Source organism: Pseudopodoces humilis, chromosome 9 (genome assembly GCF_049639895.1).
Source record: "Pseudopodoces humilis isolate 2021_Gansu_Grassland_sample_001 chromosome 9, ASM4963989v1, whole genome shotgun sequence".
Classification (NCBI taxonomy): domain Eukaryota; kingdom Metazoa; phylum Chordata; class Aves; order Passeriformes; family Paridae; genus Pseudopodoces; species Pseudopodoces humilis.
The window spans coordinates 24,657,716-24,674,169 of record NC_142208.1 but is presented as its reverse complement, the minus strand read 5'-3'; the positions used below and the strand labels follow the sequence as shown (position 1 = coordinate 24,674,169).

At 38.0% G+C, this 16,454-nt stretch overlaps 1 protein-coding gene across 4 annotated transcripts in view; it reads right to left on the bottom strand.

The window, feature by feature from the left end:
- Window positions 1-308: 308 nt before the first annotated feature.
- Window positions 309-16,454, bottom strand: part of SLK (STE20 like kinase) — a 46,697-nt gene continuing 30,551 nt past the window's right edge. The window contains exons 9-19 of one of the 4 annotated variants that reach the window (XM_088059886.1): window positions 14,823-16,205; window positions 13,410-13,540; window positions 13,016-13,139; window positions 12,579-12,758; window positions 10,514-10,606; window positions 7,361-7,490; window positions 6,997-7,121; window positions 5,862-6,050; window positions 4,576-4,701; window positions 2,932-3,045; window positions 309-2,437 (exon numbers count right to left, since the gene is read on the bottom strand). In XM_088059886.1, the coding sequence (XP_087916012.1) occupies window positions 2,291-2,437; window positions 2,932-3,045; window positions 4,576-4,701; window positions 5,862-6,050; window positions 6,997-7,121; window positions 7,361-7,490; window positions 10,514-10,606; window positions 12,579-12,758; window positions 13,016-13,139; window positions 13,410-13,540; window positions 14,823-16,205 (2,742 nt within the window). In that variant the 3' untranslated portion in view covers window positions 309-2,290. Of the gene's footprint in view, window positions 2,438-2,931; window positions 3,046-4,575; window positions 4,702-5,861; window positions 6,051-6,996; window positions 7,122-7,360; window positions 7,491-9,347; window positions 9,420-10,513; window positions 10,607-12,578; window positions 12,759-13,015; window positions 13,140-13,409; window positions 13,541-14,822; window positions 16,206-16,454 lie in introns of all 4 variants that reach the window. The other 3 variants (XM_014250312.2, XM_088059887.1, XM_014250313.2) reach the window with 3 other exon arrangements.

Below are 16,454 nucleotides of genomic sequence, written 5' to 3'. Positions count from 1 at the left end.
CAGTTACAGTTATTTGTGCAATTTACAATGAGATCAGATTGCAGGGCCTGTGTGAAAAGGATCTTCAAATAAAAGATGTAAGAGATACAGATGGAGGTAAACAGAATGCCAATACATATTAGCAATGTATCATTGGAACTACCAAAAATGTAAAGATAAGATTATTAACATTTCCCTGTGAGGATTTAATGTAGATGATTGGGATGAATGTAGACATATTCCAGAAGAGGAAATCTGCCTGCCCTGACTACTCCCCGGGCAAAGCACTGAGCCTATTTCATATGAAATTGCAAACAAATCCTGTTAAATAGAGATGAAGATTGTTTAATGTTATCTTAGTAACAGACAATTTATGAAGGTGGAGCTTAAAAAGCCAGTGGTCTTCAAAGTCTTTTTTCTCCCTACTAAACAAACAATTTAAAAAACATTGCATTTAGCAACAGAACATTTTAGAGATATGGTGTGTGAATTTACAACAGTACACAATACACATTTAAAATAATAAGATGCCAGAAATTAAGGCTATCTATTGAAGTAATTATGCTATCAAAAAGTTACAAAATTTAAATTAAAACATGCATTTTCCAATTTTCTTTTTACTGTGCTGTAAATTAAGTGTCTTCATTGAGAAGGTATCAGTTCAATGTCCAAGGATTTCAGCATCTGAGGTTTCAACCACAGCTGATTTAAGTCCTACGTTAATTTTTGAGTTCACTGCCATGCAGCAACACTGTTCCCATAAAATGAACGCCATGGAATGGGCACCAGTTGCAGGGTCAAAGCAAGCAAGCAAAACAAAACAGGTGCAGTTGATGCCCAAAGAGATCAGAGGAAGTCAGGCCTCAAAAGACAGAAAGCAAATACTATTTTACAAATGGAGCTCCCACATACCCAAGTACAGCTTATAACACCGTCTTGATATGACTCAACCTCTATCCACCAAAAGGAGTGCAGTGACCTAATACAGCTGTATTTCCCTACCCTGCTATAGGAGACAGTTCAGATTTCCCACTACCGATCAGTCAGGTAAATAACTTATGGTACATCGAAAAATAAAACCTGCCTAGGTTAGTAGGTGGCAACACAAAAGCAAAACACCCAGCTTCATAAAGGAGTTGGTCTATATATTTAACTTAAATCTTTCCTTAAAATAAAACTACTAAAATTAAAAAAAAAAAAAAAGAAAGGAATCTAACATTTCTAGTGAAATCAGACTTTAACCATGGTTATTTATAAATATGACCATCCACCTCCACTTCTGTGATGGAGTTCAAATGGGCTTTGGTAAGAACAGAACAATGGCTCTACCCATTCCAGGTACAGTTAAGAGAAACCACGTGCATTTTGCACACCGCTTTCTAAAAAATACATTCTACAGTTTTTCAATTTGTAGAACTAACCACCTGTATGTAATAGCTAAAGAAAATAATAAACTGTGCATTTTAAAGTTAGCATTTCTTTCACCTTTACATATTTTAGTGCAAAATATTTTAGGGTGAGGATTTACAACAAAAATGGCAGTAGCAGCAAGAAATCTTGTTTTGTACAGTAACAACAATGCTAAGGAGTTTTGTGTTTTTAAATGACAGAACAGTATCCTGTTGCCAGGATCAGCATATCTAAGTGTTTCAGGCACTGTATTAATTAAACTAGCACCCCATTTCATTATGGAACTAATGGACAAAACATGTCATGGAGATAAGCTAAGTTTAATTTATGCCAGAGGTTTCTTTTGAAAGAAGTTGCAAAGGCTTTTGCCAATGGTGTTTAAACATAAGGGTTTGTTTTTCTGATTACTGGCATGTTCTCAGTAATTAGTTTCAGTCCTTGCCATGAAGACACTACTCACATTATGAAATTTTAAACCTCTCATGACAGTTTTAATTGTGGAATTCTCTCGTGGAGAAATCTGATGCTTAAAAACACAGTAGCAGAACTAATATTACACTGTTTAAATGTTCAGATGAGAAACCATTTCTTTTGTGATGAGAAAGAGCATAATTAATATTTCAGGCTTAAAGTCAAAACTGTAGGTAACGTACTTTTAGAGACTGGGAGAAAAAGCCCACTTAGTCTTGAAACATCTGAAGGATGTAACAATACCATTGTACACCAACACTCGGTTTGTTTCTTCTGTTCAGGGGAGTGAAGAAACCACTCCTGACACTGATTGTCTCCACTGAAAACAAGACAAGTGAGGTCCCCGATGTTCATATGCTGCGGATAAGTCAGGTTAGACCATAAGGAGGGAGAATTCCAAACACAAAAAAACCTACAGAAGTTCCCAGAGTTATGACCCAGTGGAGTGAAGGCTGGGGATTGGGTAGAATTTGGAAATCCGGCTTTGTGTGGAAGGATTAAGGCATTCGGATTCTCCAGTCATTTTAAAGAAAACTTCCTGTTCCTGCAGTTTTCTGGCAAATTCTTCTTCCAGCATCTAAAACCAAAATCAGATTGTCACAGGATTAACAAGGCAAAGTACAAGAAACCCATTATTGTGGATATGTTTTGTCTGATGTATCTCTGAATTGTGTGAAACTCTAGTACATTCCCTTTTAAAATAAAATAAACACCCAAACCAACCTCCACCACCAGCTATGCCTGCTATATATCAGTCAATTTTTGTAGTAATTTACTGGCTTTTGAAATAAATTCCTAACCCCAGATTTACCTCTAGCTAAGTGTTCCATGCAAACCTGCACATGTGCTGCAGATGGAAGCCCTGCAAAGAGGCTGGTAACACACAGCCTGTTTTGGTACACCTGCTGTTTGCTCAGCTTATGCAATTTTTTAACATCTTTTATTATATAATGAACTGCAACAGCTTTGTACAGCAGCTTGACTCTCCTTCTCTGCAATACTTCTGTATGGTCTGTATTTTCTAGATCAAACCATTAATAATTTCCTGATTCATGAACTGCTTCCATTTACCTTTTTCCTCGGTCTTAACTTTTCTCTCCATTCCTTCAGTTCTTGGCTGTGCTCTTCATCCAGTTCTTTTAGCTTCTGAGTCTCATGCTCAACCAGTAGATGGCATTTTTCATTCTTAAAACAAGATAATCCTTATGTAAAACTAATTCAGATTAGGCAACTCAACATTTGTACAGTGACATATGTTGTCCTAATTCTTTCTAATTAGCTTATTCCGTGTAAATAGTGACGTGAATAATTACAAGATGAAAGTATGTTACAAGGCTGTGTTTTCAAAAGCTGATCTTTCCATCGGAGCCAATTGAGATAAGAAACACTCGTAAATCCAAATACACTGCTGAGCATCATTAAGGCAGCTGCTGAGGGTGTTATTCAAAACTGTTTCACTGCCTAATGATGCTTTTCAAGGTCATGCAGCATTTCTGCTTTGCTTTTTAAAGACAGTCTGTATAATTTATTAAAACCAATTACATGAAAAGGAAGCTGTTTTTTTGGAAATATTTCAACTCTTGGTGCCAAGAGCCGAGACAAACAAATGGAGCTTAGAGAAGAGACAAACATGGTTGCAGAAGCAGCCTCAGAATTGCCCTATGAAAAGTCTCAAACAACACCTCAGCTTCACATTTCTCTCAGTAAGGCACTCAGGCATCTGCCTCACTTTCAGAGGACTTTTGAAGCATGGCAAGAAAAAAAATTAGTTATTTGGCTTCAAGTCTCTGCACTTTAAGAGCAGTTGGCAATGGTAGTGTTTCTAGGGTTCCAGTCCCAAATGGGTCTGATGCAGAGTATAGAACCACAGCAACACAAACAACAAGCACTTGGCTAGACCTGAGTGCAGCAAGGGGCCAGTTTTCCTTGTGAAGCTCAGAGCAGCCTTAATCTGCTCAATTTTACTGGAGCTGAAACTCTCACAAGGCTCCCACGGTACTTGGGGATTTATTGGGGCATATTAGCGGCACAGCCAGGGACTGTTTTTGCAGGATGTAAGAAAGTGAATAGAGTAGAATGAGCTTCATTGGTCATTGCACCATTTCTCTAAGCAAAGGTTATCAGCAGGTGATCATTTAATGCTCTAAAACTGCCTTGTGTCCCTGAAACTAGGAAAAGCTGATTTAACAGAAAAGGAGATCTGGCCTCTGGTATCCAGCAGAAACTTTTACGGAATGCATACCAAAAGAGACAAATCAGAGCTCCTTATTACAAGAAGAGAATTCCTTCTAAGTGCCGTCCAGAAGCTCACAAGCAAGTGGCAGCACTTGGTAAAAACCTCCTCATTCCTGTATTGCTGTAAACTTATCGTGGGTAATGCCTGGTGCTGCCTACCTCTGTTCTGATTAATGACATTTCAGCAAAATCAGGTTAAAAGGAAATGTTGCCTATAGAAAATAGCTCTGGGAACTTGACAGATAATCCAGAAGTGATCATCTGCTTCTGTCTCCTGCTCTTCTTGCATTGAAAATTATTCCTCATTAATTGATGGGAACATATGAATCTGGTAAAGCAGTGCACTGCAGGCCTTTGAAAATAAAGTTGAAAAAACTCTACACAGTAAAAATTAAGGAAAAGGTATTTCTGCTTTGCCTGCATCTGGTATTAACCGAAGTCTTCTCACTGAATGGTCATTTGATATCATCTATTTTTAACCTGTAACTGATGCAGTTCCCTGATGTTTGCTTCGCACTGCAACTGAAGGTCCCGCATTTGGTTTTCATGTTTCTGATGCTGCGCCAGTCTCTCATTCTTCTGCCTCTTTTCTTCTTGAACAGCAAACTAAAATTAAAAGTAAGAGATTATTTATATTGCACCTCTGAGTAAAACAGTTTGCATGAGTCAAAGAACTGCACCTAATAAAATGAACACATACTGAGAAAACGGTTCTAGAACATTTAAGCAGTAATTTTCTCTATTTTTCCTTTTTTAAATTCTTACAAAGGAAGTGCCCTGCAGTTTTAATCCAATTTCTCTGTCTGATTTTTCCTTAAAACACAGCACATTTCACTTCCAGACTTCTGAGATTACCTCTGAAGCTGTGACACAGCAGTGCAGCTGCAAGCATTGGTTAAGGCTGGTGTTAAACAGCTACAGGAGGCCCTATTTTCCACATTTTTCATCCTTCCAGTGCTCACCATATGAAACCATGATTTGTGACTGTCATGCATCATTAGAAAGCAAACCTCTCAACCTCTGCACAGCATTGCCTTTTAAACAATGAATACCTACAGCTTTAGCTCAAAAGCTCACAAAAATCAAGCATCCTTAAAAACGTTTCAAAGAACCACAGAACAGTTGAGGTTAGAAGGGACCTGCAAAGAATCAACCTCCCCACTCAAAGCAGGGTCACCAGGACAAGGCTGTGTAGGACTGTGCCCTGTTTGGTTCTGAGCATCTCTACAAGTTCTCTGGACAACCTGGTCCAGTGTTTGATCATCTTCACACTAAAAAATGTTTTCTCACGTTGAAGTTAGATTTTCTGTATTTCAATTGTGGCTGCTGCCTCTGACCCTATCACTGAGCACCACTGGGAAGAGTCTAGCTCCACCTTCTTTGCTCCCTCTATTGGGTACTTACACACATGGATAAGACCCTCCTGAGCATACTGTCCTCCAGGCTGAAGCATCCCAGGTACCCCAGGTGGCTCCTTGTGTAACAAGACACTTGAGTCTCTCAGCCATCTTCAAGGCCCTTTGCACAACTCGTTCCAATAAATCTGTGTCTGACTTGTACTGGGAAACCCAGGACTGGACCCAGTGTTTCAGAAGAGTCTCACCAAAGCAGCAGGGAAGGATGATTTCCTCTGACCCCCTCCAGTGCATCAACCCAGTTTGGAACCATCTGAGAACTCATGACCATGTCGTCTATTTCATCCTCACAACTACATCACATTCAGCATTCACACTATTAAAACTACTAAATACTAATTTATTAATTACCTGCTTAATTTTTTCACGATCTTGGTCTGGAGACGCAAATGAATTGATTCTTAAACTTTTCTTAAACATGGCCATCCGAGTCTTTGCTTCACTTCGCTGGATTTTAGGCAGTCTGGCTCTTTCCTGAGTTTGCTTGTTCTTTAACTCCTCTATAAGGCGTTGATTATACCTCTGCATTTGTTCTGTTTCCTGAAAAGTTAACCATGTGGAAATGATACACAGTAACTGTGATGTTATACAGTGTGCATCTCTTCTCATCAATAAGTTCCCTGTGTGAGTGAGTCAGTGCCCCTGAGCAGAAACCATTCCCAGCCCCAGGAGTAACAGTGGGGAGGAGGGGCTTCTTCCAGAGAGCTCTGGATCTTGCCCAACCTGAAGAAAATTCCTTAATAAATGTAAATACACATATATTTTACCAGCACTTACTCAACTCCTGCACTTCCTTTTACAAAGCCTGTTATTCAAAAGGAGAAACTCCTTTTTGTGCAACTGAACTTCTGGGCTATGGCTGTGGAGGAGCAGTTTGCTGCAAAAGCTGGGGAAAGCAACAGCCTGCATGGGATAAACCAGAGTGGACAGAACAAGCCTTCAGTGGAGGCTGATCATGCTCTGATCACCAAACACCTCCCTACTGGTTTACGTTTTCAGAAATCAAATTATTTGCTTTTGTGTATGCTATAAAAAGCAAAGTGCCTTGCGGAAAATAAGGATTTAACTATAAAGAAACAGTTGTCAGCTACTCGCCAAGAAGCTAACCCACTTCATTCTGCTCATTTAATTCCAGGATTATTTACTTCTGAACAGATTTGTTTAAACACAAATCAAAATGGGTTTTGGTGGATAACCAGAATTTGACATTTTTTTATAGTAAAAGACTGATGTTGTGGTTGGTTGGGTTTTTTTTTTAAAAAGAATCGAAAGGGAAAACATCATTATTTATACTTCTATATACTACTAAGATATTCAAGTAAGATGAGTAAGATTTTTTTAATTTCAACAGAACACATAACAGCTTCAAAATACTTGTCTGGGTCTTGCCTATGCAAACAAACAGCACCAAGAGAGATCCTAAGACTACTTGATTAAAAAATGGGTATTATAATACACATCAGAAAGTGTCAAAGTCAACACTAACTTTTTCATGCCTCTTAAGCAGCTGGTGCCTCTGCATGAAGTACTGATCCTTGAGCTGCTGCTTGAGAAGCTGGTGTTTCTCCTGTAGGTGCCGCTCCTCCAGCTCCCAGAATGCAGCTTCACGAGCTGGAAAAAAGAGAAAGATTGGTTCACGAATTGCAATCCCATCCCATACTTCCCACTTGTGGTGCACGTTCAGAAGTGGCCTACAAGTACGTTTTAAAAACAATGCTCTTTCATAGCAAACATTTTTATTACAGTTCTATATTAGTCATAAATATTTTTTATCTCATAAAGTGAAGGAAGACCACTGTTTTATTAAAACACCAGTGCCTTTTTTGAAGACAGGGCCTGGTACTGGATACCTCTCATGAGCTGCTGTTTGTTGTTGAGGCAGTCTCGTTCAATAGTGGCCAGTTCTGTCTTCTGCTGCTGAATTATTTTCTTCAGAGATGCATCCAGTTCTTGTTGCTGTTTCTGCACAAACTCCTGCTCCTGGTAAAAACCAATAGAAGTAAATTAAATTGGGTTCTTCTAACCACATTACATGTTCATGAAACTCCCAGTTCTCTCAGCATTAGCTATATATGAAAACAAATACATCTATGAAAGTTTGAGCTAGTGAGCCTTGGCTACCAAATTATCCATCTTTTTTTTTTTTAAGTACAGAGTAGATAAGAGCATATTCATGTTTCAATAATACCTTCAGAATTAAGGCCAAAGGTAACAATCTAGCCAGCCATCTGCAACTCATTCCATCTCTTGTTTCTCCTCTGAATAAGATGCAGGTTCAGAGCTAGCAAAGACAATACTGAATCTAAAGTTGAACCCATTCTAAAATGGTTAATTATTCATGTATGTAAGGAAATAAAAGTATGTATGGCTATTCTGCTTTGGGTGATTAGTTAAAGCCTATTTATTTACACAGTTGGGTTTCAGATCTGTGTGGTTTATCTTGTCCTTAGGGCTGTTGAGTCTGGGAGTTCTGCAGGACCACTGTGCAGACACCCCATGTTCTGCAGGGCCCTAACTTGCTCACACCCCAGCTGAGCAGGCTCCTCACAAAGGGATTTATCACCTGCATCGTCCCATTATCCAGGTGTATCACTGTTACATCCCATCATGAAAAGCAGACAGCATTGAGTCCCCCTCCCATGCCCCAAGACCTACTGCTGCCTTTCTTCTTTGCAACTATTAAAGACCACAGCTATGAGCATGCAAGCATGCACACACACACACATTCACACCTGCTTTAAGAACAGGAAATTGAATCAGATGCTTCTAGCACGATATCAAGGTCAAAAGAAAGGACAATAGCAGGGTCTTGTCAGAGCCAAGGTGGGCTGCTGAAGTCCAGGACAAATGGAATTAAATGTTCTTTAAAAGTACTTTTTATTATGACCAAAATAATCGTGGTTTTCATCTTCACAAAAAGTTATTAATAGATGAGACTTTCATGTCTCTTAGTGGACAGCAGAGCTACACTGAGACAGGTAACATAAAACCAGAAGTGAATTAAGCTGACAGAGACAGACCTGAGGTACAAAAAGAACTGGAAGGTGATGTCCATAAATTAAGTCAGACACACCTAACTAAATTTGTGTAGTGACAAAAAATACTGTTTTTTCCTTTATACCTGAAAAGGATAAAAAGCTGTGTTACCGGTGTAATACTCTGAGGGTGCAGACACATAATTAACACGGTGTTTAATTTGCTGGGAAATTTTTGATTTGTAGGAAGCAGGGGAAAGTTGTTCTAGTGTAGCCATGGTGAAAAAGTGATTATGCTTGAGCTTTACACATTTAATCGTAAGTATCATTGCTGCTCTCTCTACAGAGTAACTCTTATGAAGTTTTATACCTGCTAGTGCTGTAAGATAAACTAGGCAACACACTGGCCTTTCCACTTCTCAGATCTACTCAAGTATCACATAAAAAAAAATGTCATCGACTTTACTAAAGAATGTGTTGGGTGGTTCAAAGGCAGACAGTGCAAGGCAGTCAACCTTTTCTGAAGTACCATTTGTTAGGACCAGTAAGTATCTTAAAATAAACTCAAACATCTTTAAAATACATGGTTTCACTGCACACACAGCATACAAGTCACACAACGTTTCTCACATGTGCTGAACAAACATCATGTTGCATGTGTGAACCCCCAGTGTCTTGCTCAGATTGAGTAACTACTATCTTTTGGATCTTTTGACTATGGATAGTGCACAGTTACCTAAATTGGTGCTAGCCAGTTTGGAGACAGTAGTGACATTGATCAGCACATATGAGCAGAAAGAGAAAACACACATCTGGAAAATTAGGAAGATAAACTTGCACTGTGTTGTATTTTAAGACTTACATCCTGCATTTGTGCGTTGAAAAGTGTACATGAAGACAACTGAAAAGACTGAATCATAACCTGAGCAACACCCTGTGGGACACAATGTAATTCTGTGTCATAATATAGTAAAATTTATTTCTATTCTTAAAAAAAGAAAGGAAGAAATGAGATCTGCTGTACATTAGTAATAAACATTTGAAACATCAGGGCTAATCACACAAGTAGATGCTGATGGAAGTTCTAGACACTCTAAAACTAAACAGCTGCACCTTGCTCAGTACTTATTCCAAGTAAGGATATTTCACATTTAAAATCTTCTTTCACTTTTCTTCAACAAATTGAAACCAGCAAGGAAAATTAACCATGTGATTACAAACACTATGAAAAATTAGATTTTTGTTTCCTTAAAAAGTTTAGAGACAGATACCTTTGGTGTGGGGAAAGTGTTGCAACTCAATCACCTTCTATCCTGGGAAATCCCCTCTTAAATTAAACACATAATCGAATAAAGTTGCTATTATTTTCTACTAGGTCACTCACATAAACGTTTAATCTTTAAGTTACTCAATCCAAACCTGCTCTGCTGTGGTTCAAACTCACTCTGTACAAGCTGTGGGCATCACAAAGCCAATATTTTTCTAAAATACTAGCCCTCTTTCTAGCTGGGTCATAAAAAAGCAGCAAGTCTGAAGGCATAAAATCACATATGATGTTTTGTAAAGTTTCCATACACCTACACTTTGACATTTAAATAACATTTTACCTAATCTGTTCTGTTCCTATAAACAAGATGTCTCATGCTTACATATTAGATACATTTTCCTCCTCTGCGCTTGTGTAGTTCAAAATTTCCTCCTGACTATAACCTCTAAAATCTGAAGGACCCATGGAGTACTTACCACTCATAAAAGCACTGTAAACAAACTTGCTGCAGAAAAATACCATTCTTTATCAGTAGAGCACACAAAATCCTACACTTGACAGTACAAACCCGGCAACCACTGCTCCTACATTTCTATCCAGTTAAGTCTGTGACATGGGAGTACTTGAAGAAAGAGAGCAGTTCATAGGGTTAGTTTGAGTTAAGTTCCATATTCACTCAACAACAACCAGAAGTGAAATCATCAAGCTGTGTGAATACTGCTGCCTTTTGTATTTTAGTAGCTTGAAGCTGCCATTGTTACCTGAGCATGCTGGCTTTGTGCAAGCTCCTCTTTCTTGCGTTTCATGAGCTCTTTTCTCAGCTCTTTTGGTGCTTTCTCCACTTCACATAAAACCTACAGTATATATAAGCATGCAGAAGGTGGCAAAAAGAACACTTTGTCTCCACAGCAAGCACTACTGTGAACATAGGGACATACAGGTCAAGCACTAGAGGTAGTGGGAAGCATGCATTACTTCAGTGGCAGGGATGTTAGTTTAGTGAAAGAGCTTAATGAAAAGAGAAAGAACAATAGGTGATTTATGCATGCCAGCAGTGCAGAGAGGAGGGATGTGCCAGTGCTTTTTGCATGCAAATGCTGCCCAGTGCCCTCAGAAATGGCAGTGCCTCGATTGTGCTTCCATGCAGCTGCCAGGAGAGTCAATAGATAAGAAAAACCCCACCTGCAGAAGTGGTGTTTTCTTGAATCACTATGGCAAAAGGACTACAGAGTATGTTACCTCACACAAAGCTGTGAAAAATGGTTGGAAGCTTAAAATAACTTCCACTGAAAACCAGCTATTTCTGACACTGTCTCTAACCTAAATTTACAAGATGTCATTATTAGTTTCTCTGACCACAGATGACATCTACACTTCTTATGTCTTCAAAATAATCATACAAGCAAACAAAACATTATTTGGTTGTGTTTGGTTCTGAAGAATTTAAAGCAAAACCCACCAATAAATAAGTGTGCTTTCAAGAAACTTTCCGTGACACGTATGCTGGGATGGAACGTGCTTCAGTACACGGTGATTTAGACAAGATTACCAGAAAGATTCTAAATATAACCTGGCTAAATTAATCTGTTAATTTGCTGATGAGTTTTGTTTTTCAGAATTACAAAAATGTACCACTGTACACTCCAATATAACACTGATAGTTTTAGAGCAGCAGCTGCATTTTCCTTTAAACTGTACATCGCCTTTCTAAGCTTTAAACACGAAACTATGCACCCAGAGACAAATGCCTGTTTGTTTAATAGTGGAAGCATCATCAGAAAACAGAGTCCAAATCACCACATGCTATTCCTGTGTCCATGAAAGAACTGCTTTTAGCTCAGAGCAATATATAAAATTCTCCCAGTTTCCCACATAGGACCCAATCACCAGTGAACAGAGAGAGACTCAAAATGCAAGAGGTACCGCAAAAGAAGAAAAATTGTTATTTACATATGAGCATACGGTTCAAACTGAATACAAGTTATTTTTCAATGCACTTTTGTGCTACAGGATCATTCTATGCAAAAGCATTGACAGTTTTGCTTTCTAAAGAAATCTCTGAGTCTAGTAACTATTAGACCAAACACTAGAGACATTTATATACAAATGGGCACTACGCAATTGAACCAAAAATGAAATAAAACAGCTTTTAAGATTGAAAATCCACATGGAAACGTATCACCTTTTCTTAATCCAATGCAAGTAAATTAATTGAACCAAATGTCAGTGTCAGTCTTTTTGCCTTAATTATATGACATTTATGAAATTAACTGTAAGAGATTTTAGGTTATCCAGACTTCTCTTTCCCAGCAGTACTTTTTGAGCTAAGAAACCAAATCCATATTGCTGCTATCACTTCCTGTAAAAAAATTCTAAACAATTACAGCACACATGCAATAAAAAAACCTAACATATTAACAAAAATGAAACATATCTGAAATTACTGTCTTCAAAATTCTAATTTGGTAAGCATTTAATAAGTAACTATAGCTGGGTGTTTTTGAAGTAGAAACCTCAAATATTTTTCCTAATCTTTATTAAAATATTTTTTCTTGACTTAGTATTATATAGAGAAATTATTTTATTAAATATTCTATGAAAAATAAAATCTTATAACTTGATGATGTTTTCTAGATTAAGTCAATACCTCAAGCTTCCTGTCAGCTGTTTGTATTTCACTTTAGTTAAACAAAAGAAACAATTCTGACTGGTAGTGACACTTCCAAACCCCAGTACAGCATGGAATTGACAAAGCTTCTGGGAGACCTAATCTCAACTGTTTGCTATGTCCATACTCTTATTTTCTATACTAGCATCATCTCTTACCTCTTTTTTTTTGTTTTTCAGCACATTCTGGAATTTGGACAACTCCTTCTCCTGCTCAGCCTTGATGCGCTTCGCTTCATCCCGTAAGCGATTTGTGTGCTCCTGCTCCAGGCGCTCGATCGTCTGCTTCTGCTGCTTTTCCAGGTTCTCTATCTCTTGATCGTACTGTCGCTTTTTATTCTGTAAAAATAATTTGGCACCTGTTTTTAGAAAGCCGAGTCCTGTTAAGTGAAGTGCTGTACCACAGCAAGGAATGTCCATGATGGACAAGCTCCAGCACAGGCTGGGCACCCCACAATGGAAAGTATTGCCTTTTATTTAAGAATGAAGGCTAAGCTAGAGCCATCATGGCAGGAAACACCTGATTGCTGTCAGCACTATTCTGCCTACTCCACCAAGATTTCATACTTGAAGAGCATCAAAATTCAGAAACTCACTGTCATCTCCTGTTCAAAACGTCTGTACATCTGCTCTCGCTGCTGCAGAAGCTTATTGCTGAGCTGCTGTTGGGCTCTCTGCTCCTCTTTCTGAAGAAGTCTCAGCTCTCTGAGCTCTTGACGTCTAATAAGGACAAAAAACATTTTATACTGATGGGAAAACATAAGAAGTAGAAAATGACAAAAAACAAAAAGGACCATTGGCAAATTTGGCCCAGTAAAACTAATTTTGAACTGATTGTCTTAATAAGAAACACTTTACATTCACTTCTGCAAAAAAAAAAAAGTAAATTAACCCCAAATATAACTAAGATCATTAGCCCCTTTGTTTTATTCAAAGAAAAAAAAAATCAGCTATTAACCTCTTGAAAATTTTACTTTTAAAAACACTTACCGTAGAAATCTCATTTCTTCACTTTTTGAATCATTTTCAGTAACTATTTTTGATGTGGTGACACTCACTTCTACTCCATCAACGACAAACTTCCGAGTTTTCTTTAATGTTTTCTTCTGCCTTCTTGTTTCCTAAATTAAGCATTGGTAAATTATTATGTATTTATTTAGGTTATATTCTTTCTTCCTCTTTTTGTTAATATTGAATTATATCAAATATTTCTGGGAATGTCTTCTATACAGTCATCAAGAGTCCTTCTCACTTACCAGGTGGCTTACTAATCTTACTAATCAAGTGAGAATTTGAAAAATTCCAATAAACTGAAACTTTCTCGTAAGGAAAGGAAAACTGCAATTATTGATTATCCAAAGAACAAGAAAAAAAAAATTAAGCCAGAAACTCTGAAGAGAAGTGATGCAGTTTTATTGAAGACAGCTGCATTTACTGTTTGTTTTTGACCATGATTTCCCCAGTCACCAATAGGTATTTAATTCTGAAAATCAGTTCTGAAACAGGATAAAAATTTACTCACCTACTTCCTCCTGCTTTGGACATAAACAAGTGAATTTATTTTTTTTATATATATATTAGCCAAAAATCACATAATAATAATCTTGCTGACAACTGGAGAAGTCTCAGTTGTTAGAGCTGCTGTTGTTTCATTGAAAGAAGAGGGACTCCAGCTGAAACTGCACCATATCCATTGTGTCAGGGCAACTATAAAAACCCTCGTGTTTAGCACAGCTATGCCAATCAATGATTTTTCTGTTTGGTTGTCTTTCTAGGTTTGTTTTTCCTTCCTCCCTTCAAGCCCATGTTACACAGTTACTACCCTAACATGGCTATATTCATATTAATACAAAGACTACAAATAAAATTCATAGTCTGGAATTTGCTTCCTCCAAGTAAGCTCACTGGTAGTGACATAATGGCATGGACACAGTACAACCACAGGAGAACACTGATTGAAATAAACAAATCCAGCAGAATGTCTGCCTTGGGTCTCCCAAATCCAAACAGAGAGATGGAAGATGGAAGTGACAGGAATTCAGTGTAAGATTAGATGTTCCAAGAGATTTTTCCCATTGAACAAGAATTCTGTGCATTTAGCTGGTATTGAGTATCAGCTCTGACCTACAACTGTTCACAAATCTTCATGCTTAATATTGTGACACTTGCTGTTTTAAGTTATACAATTATGCATTACAGAAAGAAACTAATTAGCACGACTTCAAATAATCCAGACACTGTTGTATGGTGCAATTTAGAATGCTTTGCTTTCTACAAAGCTTTGTATATATGTGCCACACTGGTTTCTCCCTCAATACTTCGTAGCAAAGGTAATCCTTGAAGATAATTTCAGGGTTACACTCGCATGAGATTTTATATTAAAAAATATATGTTTACACTTACCTGTAAAGATATTGATCCTGTCTCTTTGTTTTTACTAAGGAAACTAGAAATGGACAAGTTCAAATCAATGCTGCTGTTATCAGCTGTAGAACCAGTGCCTGAATCCACATCATTTTCCTTCAAATTCTCAGATTCCAGTTGCTGTAAAGTCTCAGTATTGCCTTGATTATCTGTCTTGACCTTCTCATTTTCTTCAGTGCTAATGCTAATACTGGGAACTGGAGTGACTTCAGAGTCATCAGTTTGTTCACTGACAGTATCTTGAAGCTTATTCTTCATTATTTCATCAGAGGTAACTGCTGGATGTTCTTTGTCTATATGGATGTTGTTTTCCTGCATATTCTCAGGTCCGTGCTCTCCTGAATTTTGGTCTATTCCAGTCAGTTTATCCACCAGCTTATCAGGAATATCCTCAGGTTTGTTCTGTAATGCCTTCTGATCTATGATGTCTTTTCCAGAGTCTTTGATCCTTGTTTCCTCTGTGCTGTTTATATTACTGATACCCTCATTTTCACTTTCTGCCAGTTTCTTGTCTACTTCAATCACTTTATCTTGGCTTTCTGATAGAGTTTCTTCAGAGCTGATTATCTCATGGACCTGCTTAGCCTGACTTTCCACTGGCTTATCCTCCAGCTCAGGTATTTTATCCCCATCACTGATGGGTGTTTCAGCAACAGCACCTATCTCCTTAATGCTGTCAATTCCATGCTTTATTAGTTCCTTTTCTTCATCAGACACTTTAACTGTAGCATTAGGCAGAGTTTCTGTACTGGTATCTATTACTGCCTCTTTCTGAGCTCCACTTTTATCTTCCTGTTGCTCTGTATCTCTGTTTTCTGCAGGGACCTTTTCTTCCTCACCATCCAAAAGATCCGTTCTCCTCTCCTCTTCTTTTTCACCAGTTTCCTTATGAATGCCTTCTTCAGTCTCTACCCTACCTTCAGTTACAGGTACTACTTTCAGTTTGTCATCTTCTGTCTGTTCAACTGCCATGGAATTTTCTTTCTCTATTGTTAAGTTTGGTTCATTCTTTATTCCCACATCAAGTTCTTTACCTCCTTTCTGAGGTTCTGTATCCTCATGCATTTTTTCCAGGCTTTCTGTATTCTTTTCTGCTGGCACCATTTTGCCTTGCTCATCTTCACCAGTTGGCAAAGAACCATTCTGCACTTTCACATCACTAATGGGAGTATCATGTATGTTATCAACTGTTTTCCTAAATTTAATGTCCTCAGATTCATGTCCAGTTGTTTTGTCCTCAATGGCATTACTTTCTGTTTTCTCAGAGAGAGATTCCAGGACAGAAGCATTCTGTGAAAGTTTATCCTCTTCAGAGCTGGCAATACTAAGGTCAGAGGATGCACGTTTCTCTGCAGGTAACTGCTAAAAAATTAAAGCAAGAAAAATTTTAATCGTTTCGTAACTTAATCAAAGCACAGTTTTAGGGAAGAATATGTGAACAGAGATCAATATTGTATTCACAAGCAGTTATATGCATTTAATAACCTCAGAGTCCTTCCTTGGACTATCACAGAACAAATGCATGAACTGCAGACAGGCTGAACAGAAAGTTTCATGGTGATCAAGGGAAAGGGATCATGGTCATCAGCTACTTTTCAAGGGTCTTTTTCT